This window comes from Paramisgurnus dabryanus, chromosome 8, assembly GCF_030506205.2.
Source record: "Paramisgurnus dabryanus chromosome 8, PD_genome_1.1, whole genome shotgun sequence".
NCBI classification, from domain to species: Eukaryota; Metazoa; Chordata; class Actinopteri; order Cypriniformes; family Cobitidae; genus Paramisgurnus; species Paramisgurnus dabryanus.
This window is the reverse complement of record NC_133344.1, coordinates 29,696,435-29,713,476: the sequence shown is the minus strand read 5'-3', so window position 1 is coordinate 29,713,476 and position 17,042 is coordinate 29,696,435. Positions and strand designations below refer to the sequence as shown.

At 36.2% G+C, this 17,042-nt stretch overlaps 1 protein-coding gene across 10 annotated transcripts in view; it reads right to left on the bottom strand.

Moving 5' to 3' along the window:
* Positions 1-17,042, bottom strand: part of synrg (synergin, gamma) — a 51,435-nt gene that overhangs the window by 9,151 nt on the left and 25,242 nt on the right. For all 10 annotated transcript variants that reach the window (XM_065281471.2, XM_065281472.2, XM_065281475.2 and 7 more), the window contains 6 exons: positions 7,232-7,768; positions 6,231-6,394; positions 6,010-6,063; positions 3,746-3,842; positions 1,280-1,428; positions 826-936 (listed from right to left, as the gene is read on the bottom strand). In XM_065281471.2, coding sequence (XP_065137543.1) covers positions 826-936; positions 1,280-1,428; positions 3,746-3,842; positions 6,010-6,063; positions 6,231-6,394; positions 7,232-7,768 — 1,112 coding nt within the window. The remainder of the gene's footprint in view (positions 1-825; positions 937-1,279; positions 1,429-3,745; positions 3,843-6,009; positions 6,064-6,230; positions 6,395-7,231; positions 7,769-17,042) is intronic.

Below are 17,042 nucleotides of genomic sequence, written 5' to 3'. Positions count from 1 at the left end.
AGTTTGGTGAGCTTTGTACAAAATCAGAGCAGAATATCTGCTACAAAAATTTACAGTATGTGAAAAATAATGTGTTTTTTGACCCATAAACCATGCCAACACATTGTAATACACAAAAAACGTTTTTTTTTTTAGCAATGAAATAGGTGCACTTTAAGCAATAAACTTACAAAAAGACATTAACTACTGTCATTGACATACAACAACATCTCAACGGTCCTCCTTCTCCACACTTAAACACATCGGTAGTTTTGAATAAGTCATGCGTGATATTTCAACGGGATTACGTAATACGTAAAATCGTGCACGAGCATCTCAGGGCTAGTCCAATATAAGAGGCTTTTCATTTCGCTAGATAAGACCGGTATGCATCCGTCTGGATCGTTTAGAGCATTTGAAGCTGCATTGGAACTACAATTAGAAAACATTGGGTTCTATCGAAGTCCACTATATGGAGAAAAATCCTGGATTGGTTTCCCTTTAAAAAAATATATATATATTTCGACGGAAAAAAGAAAGACATAAACAACATTTTCTTATGAAAGAACAAAGTAAATTTAAAGTTTGGTCACTATGTTTGGGCATGACATGTGTCACTTTGGGACTGTTAATGTACTACAAAGATTGCATCACAATTCTTGAAAGATTTGTTTGTGCTTCACAGAAAAAACAACAGCATACAGATTTGGAACAATATAAGAATGAGTAGAGGTCAACATTTCAATTCTTTAATACACAATCCTATATTAACTGCACACTATTGAATAACAACATTAATAAAGACACCTGTCTTACGCTTGATACCAGTGTTATGCAGATACAGACCTTGCTGCGAGAGTCCACGTTGAGTAGACAAACTCCACACGCCAGCTCCTTTGCATTTTTAATACCATGCCTCAGTATACAAGAGGAGAAGTCCAGAGAGCTCTCATCAGGCTAAAAAAGAACACAGACACATGCATCACAAACACATCTCTCAATAACACAACAGCTGTCAGATCACAGGGGTCCTTCAACCTATTTCAACTTCACAGCCTTTGATTGACACCTGAAGATCAATACATCAGCTACAAAAGCAAACACAAAGCCAAGAAAAAACATCTACTCTCTGACAAAGATATTGGAAATAACAAGATGCGGCAACAATGCAATGCTCAAAATGGCTGCTCTGGTGATGGATGTCCCACCAATAAGGCAGACAGGGGATGGGCTCGGTTCATAACCATTTTATTCATACTAAAGCCAAAAAACGTTTCTGGGTATTTTAGGGTGAACTCACAGTGAGGTTCGCTAGTGACATGAAGCCCATCAGGTTGTTCCACATGCGGCTGATGTCTTTAAGCAGCTCCTGTAGTTTCTCAGAGCAAACGGCCGTGGCTTTGATACCCAGCTCCACGCGCTTGGTCACACGATACACTTCCACCACACCTGTTACAGCCAGAAAAATTAAGACCTGCCATGAATAAATTTTTTACGGACACAGAGAACACACACACACACCATCATGTCAATCAAAACCACAAGTGTTAATAAAAATATACAATGATAACAATGCTTTTGAACACGGCATGACAAATTATCACCGAAGGCTATTCATCAAGCTATACACCTCAGAATGGTAAAATGAAAAGATGTTTCTTTTTTACACATGAAAACAAAAGAACAGGGAGGGTGTTGTGTGTGTGGAAACAATAGATAGCGGTGATGTTCTTTGAATTCCCAGTACTGAATGTCATTTTAACTTGAAAGTATTAGAGGCTCAGAATAATTACTGTACTCTGAAACACAAGCCTCCGCTGGTCATACCCACAATACACTGCTCAGGCTCCATTTGGGTTGGATCGATACCAAAATTTTGGCTTTGGCATGATACTGGTGGCTCAGTATGGATTAAAAGATGACGCCACAGGCAATAAATAAACAATTTCGGGCAACTGTTGAAATAACACCTAGAGCTGTCAACATCTTTAATAATTCAAAGCCAATAACTTGCCATTAATTTCTACCTCTAAAAGTCATGACATGTGTGAAAGTTGATTTTGCTTATGTTTTGCCATTGTGCCAAAACATAAAAATTCATTGCATCATTTAAAATGTATAATGAAGAGACACAGGCCCAACCAATCTACATAACATAAAAGTAACTAGATAGTTAAGACTGATTTTATGTTGGCTTGACAAAGCCTGGCCTGTTTGAAATAGTATTGAATGCTATTTTATAAAATATTTTAGCATGTTGTTAAAGGAAAACACCACCGTTTTTCAATATTTTACTATGTTCTTACCTTTACTTAGACAAATTAATACATAGCTATCTTTTTTGAATGCGTACACTTAATCTTTGTGCAGTGCATCATGAATATGTTAGCATTTAGCCTAGCCCCATTCATTCCTTAGGACCCAAACAGGGATGAAAGGGGTTAGGCTAAATGTCACATAGTAAAATATTGAAAAACGGTGGGGTTTTCCTTTAAAATGTTATAACATGGTCTAGTATGATGTTAGCATGTTTTAACAACAAAATAACGTTTAAACATACAACAACATGCTGACGGTAACGTGTTTAAACAAAGATAACACTTGATATTATAATGCTAGCCCATTTTAACACAAGGCTTGCATTTTTTAACACAAATACCATATTAACATGAAGCTAGCACATTTAGCAAGAAGCTAACATGTGTTACCATGCAACTAGCACATTGTTAGCATGTTTTAGTATGACATTTACATTTTTTAAAAACATAATGCTAACATGTCAAGCCAAAAACAAATGTATGTTATAAATGTTTTACTTGCACTATAAAAATGCTTGGTTATTTTTAACCCTGTGTAGGGTCAAAAAGGGACGAACCCAGCATGTTGGGTTGTAATATAACATATGCTGGGTTGTTTCAACACAAAATGCTAGTGTTGTTTTAACCCAATGGCTGGGGTCAACCCTTTCGACCCAACGCTGAGTTGAAAATAACCCAGCATTTTTTTAGTGCAAGCGAAAAATGTATAACATTAACAATTATCATTTTTATAATAAATATTTGTTTGCCTTGACATGTTAGTATTAACGCCATACTAAAACATGCTACCAATATGCTAGTGTGGTAAAACATGTTAACCTTTTGCTAAATGTGCTAGCTTCATGTTAATATGGTATTTGTGTTAAAAAGTGCAAGCTCTGTGTTAAAATGTATTTTTTAGTTAGTGATAATGTACCTTTAAGTTTGAAAGACTTCAAATAAACAAGCACGTAAAAACGAAAACACATTTCAGCTGTCATTTTGGTTACGCTTCATATCACAATGCCTGAGCTACAGTAATCTGAGCTAAAAAGCAGCATGATGAAGCCTAGGTCAAACACAGACATGTTCAACATGATGCATATTTCTGGCAACCCTTTTCACTACAGCCGAGTCAAAGAGGTTTAACAAGCTTTAACAGCGGCGCTACGTGTTACTCTCCATGCAGAAGCACAGACTGCTCATTACATCAGACCTACAACAATGTGTCTGTGTGTGTTTGTGTGTCTCTCTGTGTGTGTGTATGTGAACAGATAAAGCAGAACACCTGGCCTCTCTGTTTGACAGAAGACCGCTGGGGCACACGAGGAGCAGGCATGAAGGTGTATAAAGGAGAATCGGGTTGCACTTAAATGTCGATCAGTTTTAATGATACTGTTTGAATGTTAAGTAGAAAGATAGGAAAGCTGCTCTTGGATCAGTTAATATGCAGGTTATTTTAATCTTACCCAGCAGGTACTCCAAGCCCTGTGCTGACTGGATGACCTCTGTGCACACTGTTGAACTGCTGATGCCATTAAGGCTATTATTGGCAGTGCTGATAACCTGAAGAGGCAAAGAAAGACAAAGTCTACCTTCTATCTTTAACTTCTAACAGTGTACCAACCAATGATGTTACCAGGGCTTAGATTTAAGCAATATAACCATGTTAAAGGAATAGTGCACCCAAATATAAACATTCTTAAATAGATCAGCCTTGTAAATTCAAATATGGTGGCATGTCATTAACATCGAATATCATTGGTTCTCGCGTGTATCGTGATGAAACAAGCATACGACAAGTAGTCACGAGAAATGCAAGATTCGATGTTACTGACGTGTCGCCATATTGAACTTAAAGGAATATTCCATTTTCTTAAAAGAAAAATCCAGATAATTTACTCACCACCATGTCATCCAAAATGTTGATGTCTTTCTTTGATCAGTCGAGAAGAAATTATGTTTTTTGAGGAAAACATTGCAGGATTTTTCTCATTTTAATGGACTTTAATGGACACCACCACTTAACACTCAACTCAACACTTAACAGTTTTTTCAACGGAGTTTCAAAGGATTCTAAACGATCCCAAACGAGGGATAAGGGTCTTATCTAGCAAAGATTAAAATAAAAATAAACAAATATACACTTTAAAAACACAACTTCTCGTTTAGATCTGGTCGTCATGCGCTAGCGTGACCCGACGCAATACGTCATCACGTCAAGTGGTCACAGAGGACGAACGCGAAACTCCGCCCCAGTGTTTAAAAGTGTGTTGAAAGAGGACCGTTCCTATGTTGTTGTATGTCAACTGATACTAATTAATGTCTTTGTGTCAGTTTATTGTTTAAAATGGTCCACAAATGTTTCATATATGTAACACGTGGTCTTTCTATGTCACTACGCTGGCGCTTTTCGAACCGGAGATAGACGAGAAGTTGTGGTTTAAAAGTGCTTTTTTATTTTCTTGTCAAAAATGACAATCGTTTCGCTAAATAAGACCCTTATGCCTCGTTTGGGATCGTTTAGAGTCCTTTGAAACTCCGTTGAAAAAAACTGTTAAGTGTTGAGTTAAGTGTTAAGTGTTGGGGTCCATTAAAGTCCATTAAAATGAGAAAAATCCTGCAATGTTTTCCTCAAAAAACATAATTTCATCTCGACTGAACAAAGAAAGACATCAACATTTTGGATGACATTGTGGTGAGTAAATTATCTGGATTTTTCTTTTAAGAAAATGGAATATTCCTTTAACGCACTGATCTGCATGTTTCCATGGATATGTGACGTATCGATCGCTAAATAATTTCAAAATATTAATCACTTTCTCTCACTTATGTATTGTTTATTCTTCATAAGAGATTTGAGGAGCTCAGATGTAAAACCCTCTAAGTCAGAAGTCCCCAAACACCGGGTCGCAACCCAGTACCCGGTCGTGGACAAGTTGCCACCGGGTCGCACAAACGTGCTGAATAAAATCTGTATAATAGCTATAATAATGGAGTATCTGCTTTTATACTCCATATAACTCAATGTACAAGCTTGAAATTAAGCTGTTTTTTGCACAGCCCACTTAAGGGTTAATTGTGCCACATGGTGATCAAGAGTATAAATGACTAATTTTAACTCTTAGCAAAAGGAAAAACAGCCGACAATTAAGAATGCATGATTATATGGTGTCATGGCTTTGCAATCAAAACATTTCATTATAATGGAAGTCAATGGGGCAAAAACAATAAATGAGGGACAAAAAAAATTAAAACTGATCCTGCACAAAAACTTAAAATGCATCAAAGCTAATGATTTTACCAATCGTTGGCATGCCCAAGACTGTGAAAAAGGTAAAAAAAATCCAGTCCACAATAACTTTTTATATAAAAAATCTGTCGATTTGTGTTTTTATCCCCCAAATCAGTGACACTACTTATGAACTTGGCAATTAAAGAGTTAAAATCATGGATATGTTGTTAATATTTGTACGTTTTGATCAATACTGAGATTGATTAACAGGTTTATGAAAAAAATTAGGACAAATATTAATTTGATAAATTTTTACAGCCGTTTAATTTGGTGGGCTTTTTGTACACGAACAACCCGAAAGGTTCGTGAATTTGAACAGCCCACTCCACTTTTTACAAGAGTAAATTATGAGGAAATGTTCATATTAGGTGAACTATTTCTTTAAAAATGTATATAAAATGAATGCTTTATGAATGTGAGTCTGGAGGTATGTGTTACCTGTAGAGCGCTCTCCAAACATCTCTGCCATTCATACGCATACCGCTCGCTTTCCTGTCAAGAGTGTTTGGGTAAGAGCCAGTAGGACAGAATAAAACAGAATAAGAGCTTTGTTCATTCAAAACCTTGGAAGAGAACGTGTGTGCTCGCTTCTTGTATCTCAAGAATAACAAGTGTACTAGACAGGGATGGCAAAGAGCAGAGGAATAAAACCGACTGACCTCCACCTCTCCGGTGAGATCCTTATACTTGTCGCGGATGACGGGTAGCGCCGGCTTTTCATTCAAGGTGTTGGAGCGGTCTCTGAAGGGCTGCTCGGGTGCAGGAGACGGTATAGAGCGCCCGATTTCTTTCTCGCCCAGACTGTGGCTACGTTTATGGGAGCCTGGAGAGGACAGGAGATGAGATCTAATTCAGTAGAAGTGATGAATATTTAATCAGCCAAACTTTCCGAAGAACTCAAACTGTTGTTGCTAATCCAGGCGGAGCCACATCATCAACCAATATTACCTCATTTGCAACAAATAATTATTATGTGCAAAACAGCAGCATGATAATATAGGCATGCATTATTCATCACGCATCAAACAAGCAAGCTGGCACGAAACTCTTGCCACGCACACACATAAGCGCAGCAGAGGTGGCGTTCCACCGGGACACAGACAGGAGCAATGGGGAATCGCATTTCCTGCTGGGAAACACATCAGTGTCTGCGTGGCGCTGGGTTCAAACTGTGCTAATATATTACTATATAAACTCCAGTCTTTAGATTAACTGCCTGATAGGAGGAAAAAACCTTTTTTGTTTGTACAGCAGATGTGGGTGGGGTCCAATAGAAGACAAATAAGATTTTATGTTATTAAATAAGTGCTAATACAATATGCATGTGGTGACGGGGAGAAAGTTGCTTGTGAAAAGTAGTTTGGATGGCAGTGTGACTTTTACTGACGTCTCACACTGCCATCTGTTGACTTTTACAGAAAATTAAACTGTGAGCTGCACAATGCTTTTATTCTGCGTATATTTACGTTTACGCAATTTGGCAGAAGCAACTTACTGTACAGTGCATTCAAGCTATACATAATGCCAGTGTGCGCCCTTCCTGGGGATTGAACCCATGATCTTTGCATTGCTAATACAATGCCTTACCATTTGGGTTGCTAAGTACAACTGTAAGTTATTTTTAAAGAATTGCCTACAAAAATACTTCTATGAAACTTACCCTGCACAGACAAGTCAAACGTGGCAAGCTCGTTTTTGATCATCTCTTCACTGGATTTCACCTTGGTCTGTGCACTGGCCTTCAAAAAATCCGATTTGCCAAATTTGGGTTTGTCTCCATGGAAGGCACCAAACTCGTCGGACGTGCCCTCCGAGCCAGTTTCAGCCGTACCGGGAGGGGAGTCGGATTTCTCTGAAACCGTGCTGGCAAAGTCACCAAAGTCATCGTCATCTTGACCAGCCTGTTCAACGGAGCCAAAGTCGGCAAACGCTTCGAACCGGCTCTCTGTAACTGGGACACCATCTTCGATCGGGAAGGTGGTCACCTTGGCAACCGTGGTATGGGTGATATTTTCGGAGCTCCCAAAAGACGTCTCCTTCTTGTGGACCACCACTGACGATGGAAGTCCGCCCAGAGATCCTCCGTGGAGCTTTTTACCCTGACCAGATGAAAAATCTTCTTTGTCTGACCAGTCGTAGCTGCCCAGACTGCTTACAGCGGATGTGCCAAAAGGGTCAAATTTCAAATCATCAGCTTCTGTAATGACAACATGGGATAACTCAGAATTGTATATTAAGGGTGGTCAAGGCCATTTTCCAGGCGCTTTTATCCAAAGTGACTAACGCTGCATTTAAGGGACATCTGTATTTAGAGTGTCAGATGTAAGAGTTTCATCATGCCAGATACACTTAGTGGTCTGAGCTCTTGATAAATCAATGATAAATTGCAATATATTTTTTTACTTAAAATATATATAATGTCCAATTTTTATATGCGCATCTGCAATAGACAGACTTGCAGAAAGGAAAAGTCTTTTTGTTTCAAAAGGAAAACTATTTTGGATGCATTTGCCAGTTTTACTGTACTTATGAGAAAGGTTTTATAAGGCAAAAACAAAACAGATATTCTCTAGAGCTTTACAAAAAAATGAAAGGCAGAAGTTAATATCTCTCAAACAGTTAAGTAATGTGGTAAAGTCATCCAGTATTTCTCATATCGCTGTATACATCACAGAAAACAAAGTCGCAATGTCAGCCCCCCCAACAATTTAGGTTATTTGAGCTGTAAACCTTCCCTATTCCTCCAAACCCTTTTGGTTATGTGTAGTGGGATTTTACCCTATTTGAAGTCTTTTTCTGGTATCATGCAAAAAACTTTACATGATGAAAAGAACCGAAAATTTGCCAAACTGTAAATACAATGCTTACCTTGTATTGATCCCCAAAGACTTAACAGGAAAACTGAGCAAAGGAGCCCAACCCATTACTTATCTAGATCTAAACTAGTTTCAAGTCAGTCACATTTTGGGGTGGTTTCCTGGATAGGGTTTATATCAGTGGTTCTCAACCTTTTCATTTTAAGGCCCTCCACTGGCCAAAACAATTTTTGAAGGCCCCCCACTCACTCCATTTCTACCCAGTAGAATGTATTAGAGCTTGGCATGACTAGACAAATGTATATTCATAACAAAACCTATAGAAATATATTACTTTTTGGTTGATTTATCATATTTGAATAATTTTAGTTGAATTTAAATAACTTAAGGCCCCCTGGGAAATCTGTTGAGGCTCCCCTGGTTGAGAAACACTGGTTTAATTTAATTCAGGACTATGCCTTAGTTATATTAGGATATTTAAGTACAAACATACCTTACAAAAACAATACTGTTGTGCATCTTGAAACAAAACAGAGGCACTGATATATGTTAAGATATGTCAGTTCAAGTTGTTTTTAAGGGCGCATTCATATTATCCAAACCAAACCAATCCCCAGCGCGATTGTACCCCCTCCCTACTCCCCCTGATGCACGCACTCACAGTCTCACACTGTACTTTTATCGATCGGAGCCCAGGCACGCTTTCGTAATTAAGATGCGATTGTTTTGAAAAAAGCAGGACGTAAAGTGTTCTCTTAACACTGGAACCCATCGTAATGTTAAGTCTGTGTTTTTTATTCTGAGTCGAGATGACACACAGCCCTCTCACATGCCATCATTTTGCAATAGTGCGAGTACACCCTAAATTAATACAGCTCAAACAAGCATTTAAGTCAGGGACTAGGATAAGCCCTGTGAGGGAAACCGCCCCATTAAGATTTATTTTAATTATTTAATTGTTACTAAAAATATGCATATTGTTAGCAAAGTTCACCCAAATGTCACCTATTTTGAATCCAACCTTATTTGTTTTACAAAGCATCAATATGAAACCTAATACATTAATTATCTGTTGTTTTTTGTAAAATTAGAATATATAAAAGTTTTAAATGATTCATGAGCTTTCCTATTCCGTAAGCGCAGCGTAAGGAGGATTTGCACATTGCAATGCATCAATGATGAATCATTTCTGATAAAACACACAACTACTTGTGTGATTCTTGACGTCCTATCTATCTTGAGATGTCCAGACATAAACATTTTTAGTCTTAAAGGATTAGTCCAATTTCTAATAAAAAAAAATCCAGATAACTTACTCATTACCATGTCATCCAAAATGTTGATGTTTTTCTTTGTTCAGTCGAGAAGAAATTATGTTTTTTGAGGAAAACATTCCAGGATTTTTCTCATTTTATTGGACTTTAATAGAGCCCAACACTTAACACTTAACTCAACACTTAACAGTTTTTTTCAACAGAGTTTTAAAGGACTATAAACGATCCCAAACTAGGCATAAGGGTCTTATCTAGTGAAACTATTGTCATTTTTGACAAGAAAAATAAAAAATATACACTTTTAAACCACAACTACTCGTCTATTAAATGTCTAAACGCACATTTGCGGACCATTGTAAACAATAAATTGACACACAACGTAGGAACGGTCCTCTTTCTCCACACTTGTAAACACTGGGGCAGAGTTCCGCGTATGCCTCTGTGACCTCTTGACGTGATGACGTATTGTGTGAGGTCGCGCTGGCGCAACACAGGACCGGACCTAGACAAGAAGTTGTGGTTTAAAAGTGCATATTTGTTATTTTTATTGTCAAAAATGACAATCGTTTTGCTAGATAAGACCCTTATGCCTCGTTTGGGATCGTTTAGAGTCCTTTGAAACTCTGTTGAAAAAAACTGTTAAGTGTTGAGTTAAGTATTAAGTGTTGGGGTCCATTAAAGTCCATTCAAATGAGAAAAATCCTGGAATGTTTTCCTCAAAAAACATAATTTCTTCTTGACTGAACAAAGAAAGACATCAACATTTTGGATGACATGGTGGTGAGTAAATTATCTGGATTTTTTTAAGAAAATGGACTAATCCTTTAACTCGACTGGGCTGAACTCTAATGAGTGTGCAGATTTGGTACTGCAGATAAGTGATGTATAACTTTGTGTTTTATGGTAAAGAGAGAATAATATCCATACGCAATTGTATAAATAGAATTTTTTCCCTAAAATGAATGCCTGTTTTAACTGGAAATTACAACAGGTGTGTGACTCAGACCAAGAGATGCAATTTTCTGCCTTCCAGGGTTGCCTTTATGCCTTTAACTGGGTTTCGACATGCAATTCTGCCCACTTCCATACAATCATTCATGCTGACAGACTGATAAGAAAGCTGTGGCGCTGTATTGTGCTGGACTCTTTAAAGCTTCGGCGTGATCTTATTATTTCAAATACAGAATTATAGGCTGGCTACAAGCAATGTTTCACTGAGTCTACAAAAAACTGATAAAATACCACTGTATTAGTAATGTTGATTAATTACGGTATGTGTGAACTAATAGGATCTTATTCATGATATAAAAACTAGGGCTGTCAATGTAAGGCTGTACTTTAGTGTGATCATTTTACAAATGTGACCAAAAATTAACACATTTTGGCATTAACAGTAGCAGATGCTTTTTAATTTAATCATGCCCGTAGGATTATTCGTAAATTTCACAATATGACGTTTTTAAATGCAAGCCTGAAATTTAAGCAGATTTTTCTGTAGTTGCAAGTTTCAACATGTTCACACAGTGTAAAAATTCCTTGTTGCACTTTTTTTTTTAAAGTTTAATAAAACTTGAATTTACAATTCATTTCAACTTTCTTGACTAGTGAGGAGTATCTAAAGTATAAAAATCAAGTTGAAATAACTAAAGCGAATTTAATTAAATTATAATTTGTAGCAACTCCTCACTAGTTAAGAAAGTTGAAATGAAATGTGAATTCAAGTTAATTCAACTTAAAAATTTAAGTGCAACAAGGAATTATGCAGTCATAAACACCCACGTAAATGGCCTTCAAGTCTATATCGCATAATGGCTGCTACAATAATGTTACGTAATTTCAACTTTTTTTGACAAATATTAAAATATGCTAATCTGCATATAAATTAAATGCATTTAATTGATTGACAGCCCTACAAAATGACAAACGTATATGCATGTAAACAACTTTGTTTCTTATAATACAGCAATTTGTGAAATTGACAAGGAGCTGGTGCAGTGTGCTAATTCTGACAGATACATCTGATAGGCAAGATTGAAGGATGGAGAGAGAAATCAAGACGGCACGCATGTCTGCTGTACCATTATTCATATTTATTACGACAACACTGGCAGAGAGAGAAAGAGAGAGAAGTCACAAAATTCCATGAAAGATCTGTTGTTACAATAGTCTTGCCAAACTAACAATTAAAAATGTTTTTTTTTTTTCCTTTTGTAGCATTATAAGAATACAAGGGCATGCAAAGTCAGAAAAAGCAGAAGTGAGAAGAAAATAAAAACAGGATTATCCCAAAACCAGATGCAGAGCCCAGTATTGAGAAGGCACATTTACAGATTCGATTACTTTTCATTGGTCAAAGACACATTGTAGTTGGACTTTAAAGGACAAAGCAACCAGGAAAAAAGGTGATACAGAACATTTAAGCAAAGATCAAGGTGATGCTAATATATTGGTTCTATGCATTTTAGTCAAACCCTTTGAGAACCCGAGAGCTTTTAAAGAAAAACTTTTTGTATAACTTAACAATCCAAATTCACTGACACTTCAAATTGAAGGTCAATCTTGTAAATCAAAGTCAGTTAAGGTTTTATGTCAAACAGTCACTCTGTTGGGTGCTCAAAGGGTTAAAAGAAATCAGTTAAATTGAGAGTGACAGGTAAACAACAGACAAAAAGAGACAAGACCCCTTTTCTCTCGCCATCCTGTAGATTTCAGTAGGAGCTTTTTCATACCACAAATCAAAAAGGTCATATATCACGCAAAGCAGTTTTCTATTCTTAAATACAAATAATACGCTGTCTGGCATAAATACTTCAACACAATCAGGAGGAATAATTGAGTCTATCTAGATTCAAAATAAATACAAGAGTTTATTTTCCTGTCATAAAAATACACTATTAAATTTGCATGTATACATTTCCATACTTGGTAAAAACAACCTATTTTTGTTGCGAGTATGTGACTCCTACTGATAAATTAACTGCGTGCAAGTTCTTGTCAATTTCACAAATTGAGGTTGGCACATATTGGAGTAAAGAAAAGCAAAGTTGGAAGGAGTTCCACCTTTCAGTGTGGTCTATAAGAGCGAACACACCTAAAAATAAACTCGTAAGACACGTATATAATCGTGAGAAGAGGATGACCTGGAAAAGAGATACTCTAGAGAGGTTAGCTACACATCCAGTGGCGTAGTGCAATCGTTTGAAAACCCAACACTTTTAACCTGCTACTATATATTTATACATGGACTCTACAGGTGTCCAATAACCAAACTAGTGGCAATTGTATGAGAAGCAACAATAATGAACAATGTTTCATGTGACTGAATTGATGTTCTATCAGAAAGATTCCTTTTTTTTTTTGGAAAAGTCAGAATTTACATAGAAAAAGTAAACAGGGATGGGCGCCAATTTAATTTGACACAAAGGAAAAGGGAGAAAGCACGGCCCAAACTAATTTCATGTTTGTGTACACTTAACTGTGTAGCACTGAAAATCTATAAACTTTCCAGAGAAAATTAAAAATCTGAAAAAAATAGGTTAGAAAATTGAAGTCGAGTTCTAGGATCTTAAAGTCCCCATGAAATCAAAACTTAGAATTCTTATTTTTTAAAGGAATACTGTAGTGTTTAATGTAGTGGGTTATTATTATTATTATTTTAATTTCTTGTGCCCTCATAAACTTTAATAAAAACCTGAAAATGTACATCCGCCCTCTTGTGGCGATTCATCAGTTTAATGACTTGGGCGGAGTATCTGTCCACCCCTCCAACCGTCACAGGTTGTCTCTCCGAAATCGCATACCGTGACAGTAGATAATGTATTAGATGAAGTACCTACTCATCGACCGTTAAAACTATATAGTATGAATGAATTTGGATGTTTCAACCTGGTGAAACATCACGTGACATACATCGTCATAACAACAAGTTAGTCGTTAAGTGGAATGACGTTAAACTAGCGCAATTTCACCACATAGGACGGCTGTTTAATGAATCTGCATTTGAATAGAGCTGCGTTATTGCTTTTGGGCGTTTATGAATAAAACAATGCCCCTCCGTCACCTTCTTCGTTGGATAATTTCTTTCCCCATGGGCTCACGTGATAGCAAAGTGTCCATTGAATGAACACTTCGGGATCTTGCCGGAAGTAGTAGGTTATCTGGGTACTGTTCGCCTACTGCAGGTCTGGAATACTATAAATTTGGACAAACTACTTGCCTCTCCTACTGCTTTTTGCCTACTATTTAGTATGGAAGTAGGCGGTTTCGGACGCAGCCACAGTCTGTGAGTTCCATTTTTGCCTATTTTGTATATCCAATCAATCAATTCAAAATCAAAAACACAAGCCACGCCCACTAATTTCCTTGTGTGATATTCTGTTTTACTCTGAAATACGTCACATATTTATTTAACACATTATTTATTATATATTTAACAAATACGTTATGGAAGTAAAGTCAATCGTGACTTTCTGTTCATGGGGACGTTAAGGGGTCATTTACACTCAACGTTTCAAACAAAACTGGACACTTTAAAGGGGCAGTTTCCCAGACAGGGTTTAGATTAATCTAGGACTAGGCGTTAGTTATATCAGGAGATATAGGTACAATACTTTACAAAAAATAATACTTGTGTGCATCTTGCGACAAAACAATGGTACTGATATATTTTAAGATACATCAAGTGCAAGATGTTTTTAAATAAAGGCAGTTCAAACATTTTAGGATAAACCCAGTCTATAAAACCTCCCTTTAATGTGTTTTGGCTGTTCTATTTGGCGTTTTGGGGTCTTAAAAAACGTGTTTCAAAGTTCAAGTTTTTTAAAAGACTGCAGTATTGTTTAAGTGTAAACAACCAAAATGCAAATCTGTGAAAACGGTTATGTCATGTGCATGCGGAATAAGTGTTCAGTCTACACTGCAAAAAAAATGACTTTCTTCCTTAGTATTTTTGTTTTGTTTTCAGTAGAAATATCTAAAAATTCTTAAATCAAGATATATCTCTTAAATGAGCAAATGACCTTAGAAAACAACTCTAGTTTTTAGACCAAAACATATCACATTTAAGCGAATTTGTGCTTAAACAAGCAAAAAAAATCTGCCAATGGGATAATATTTTTTTTCTTGAAATTACGTAATACAAGAATATTCAGCAAAAAATGTCTTATTCCATTGGCAGATTTTTTTTTGCTTGTTTTAAGCACAAATTCGCTTAAATGTGATATGTTTTATGTCTAAAAAGTAGAATTGTTTTCTTAGGTCATTTGCTCACCAAGAAAATAGATCTTGATTTAAGAATTTTTAGATATTTCTACTAGAAGTCATTGTTTGCAGTGTACAGGTATTTAGCTTATCCATGTAAAGTGGATTGTTTGTGAAATAAAATAAAAAAAATGCAAAGAAACAAAGAACGTATTCCATCATTGTTGTATAAATGTAGCCGGAGTTCCTTAAAGGGATAGTTCACCCAAAAATGAAAATTCTGTCATCATTTCCTCACTCTCATGTTGTTACAGACCCACATAAATTTCTTTGTTCTGATGAACACAAAGGAATATATTTTGAGAAATGTTCCATTCGTGGACCCCATTCACTTCCATAGTAGTAAAAAAGAATACTATGGAAGAAAATGGGGTCCACGAATGCTTTGGTTACAAATATTTCGTAAAATTACCTTTGTGTTCATCAAAACAAAAAATGGAAAACAGGTTTGTAACAACATGAGGGTGACTAAATGATGACAGAATTTCATTTTTTGGTGAACTATCCCTTTAAATGAAGTATGTCAGCTAACTTTACTTATAGTTTGATTATTTTAACATGACGTTGCAACCAAATTTTAAAAACCTTTGTCAAACTTGTAACTACTATTTGAAAACATGTAATGGCGATAATTCTGATAATAGTAACAGAACTTATAATAATTTGAGCTCTGGTGAGACCACATGAATGTATGGAACTCTTCCTACTGTGCTTCCCGAACACCAACCTGTGGACACGAGAGCCGAATCTCACTGAATGAAATACTGTGACGATGTTCTTACACTGATACATGAGAAAATTAATGATTTGACATGATGTCTTACATGTAAGAACAGATAACACGGAAAGCAGAGAATGCCAAGCGTAACTAAATGATGAGTGATGATGATAGAAGACAGAACAGTTGATATGAGCAGGCCTATCTACTGTATTAAAAGGCTACAGTCAATCAAATTACTGTATCTACAGTACACCTTTAGGGTAGAGTCAACTTGGCGTCCCATGTGCTCTCTGATTTCTTTGCACTGACAGGTGTCAGGTGTCGAGCTCATGCTGAATGATATACTCATGAATGACATAATACGGGTTAAGTAAGATAGTTCTGTGCATCTTTTGCTTTTGTATGCCCCACTGAGGACCCTCCATGCACATGCAAACATGGATAACCATCACATGGACGGATGAACGATCGCATGCAAACTGTAGCAGGACTTTAACTATAACACTCGTTGTAACAAGAGTGGACCTGATATGAATTAAGATGGATATGTGGTTTTATAAAGGCAGATTTGTCAAACTATTTGAATGCTAAGACATCAGGAAAATTACAAACTATACTACAGCATCTTGTTAAACGATCTGTTTACATATACCATCTGTAATTTTAACATAAAATGAATCTAACGAAATGTAAAAACAGATGTGTTGGTGATTTAAGTCAGTTTGGGCTTTGTTCGGGCAACACTGTAACATCTTTGCTGTATAAAACTGGGATGCTATTGGACCAGCAAAAAAAAAAATGTAAAATCTGATTAAGACCACACTTGAATGTGGTTTGTATTTAATTTTGAAACAGCTTTTGTTTTGTCTTAACCTAAACAGAAGTCAATAGCTTTCTTTTTATAAAACAGGATGCAATGACTCATAATGCCAGTGTTGGGGAAAGTTACACTTATAAGTAATGTATTACGATATTAAGTTAATACCAAAAAAAGTAACTACCGTAATTGCATTACTTAGTTACTTTCATGGAAAGTAATGCTTACGTTACTTTTTAGTTACTTTTGCATTTTTTAGGCCTTGCAGGTGTTTTTATGACTGAAAAGTTTTGCATTCAGAAATTGCATATTTCATAACAAAAATGTCGAGCCATTTCAGTTTCTGACTCAAACTGTTCCAACACAGGCGTGTACGCATAGAGTATAATGTGACTACATTTAGTTTAATTCAGTACATTATTTTTTTTAAATCTAATTCATTAAACTAAGAAAGTAATTTGCATTACTTTATTAAAAAAGTAACTGAAATATTAATGTGTACATTTATAAAGTAATGCGTTACTTTACTAGTTACTTCAGAAAAGTAATATTATTACGTAATGCATGTTACTTGTAATGCGTTA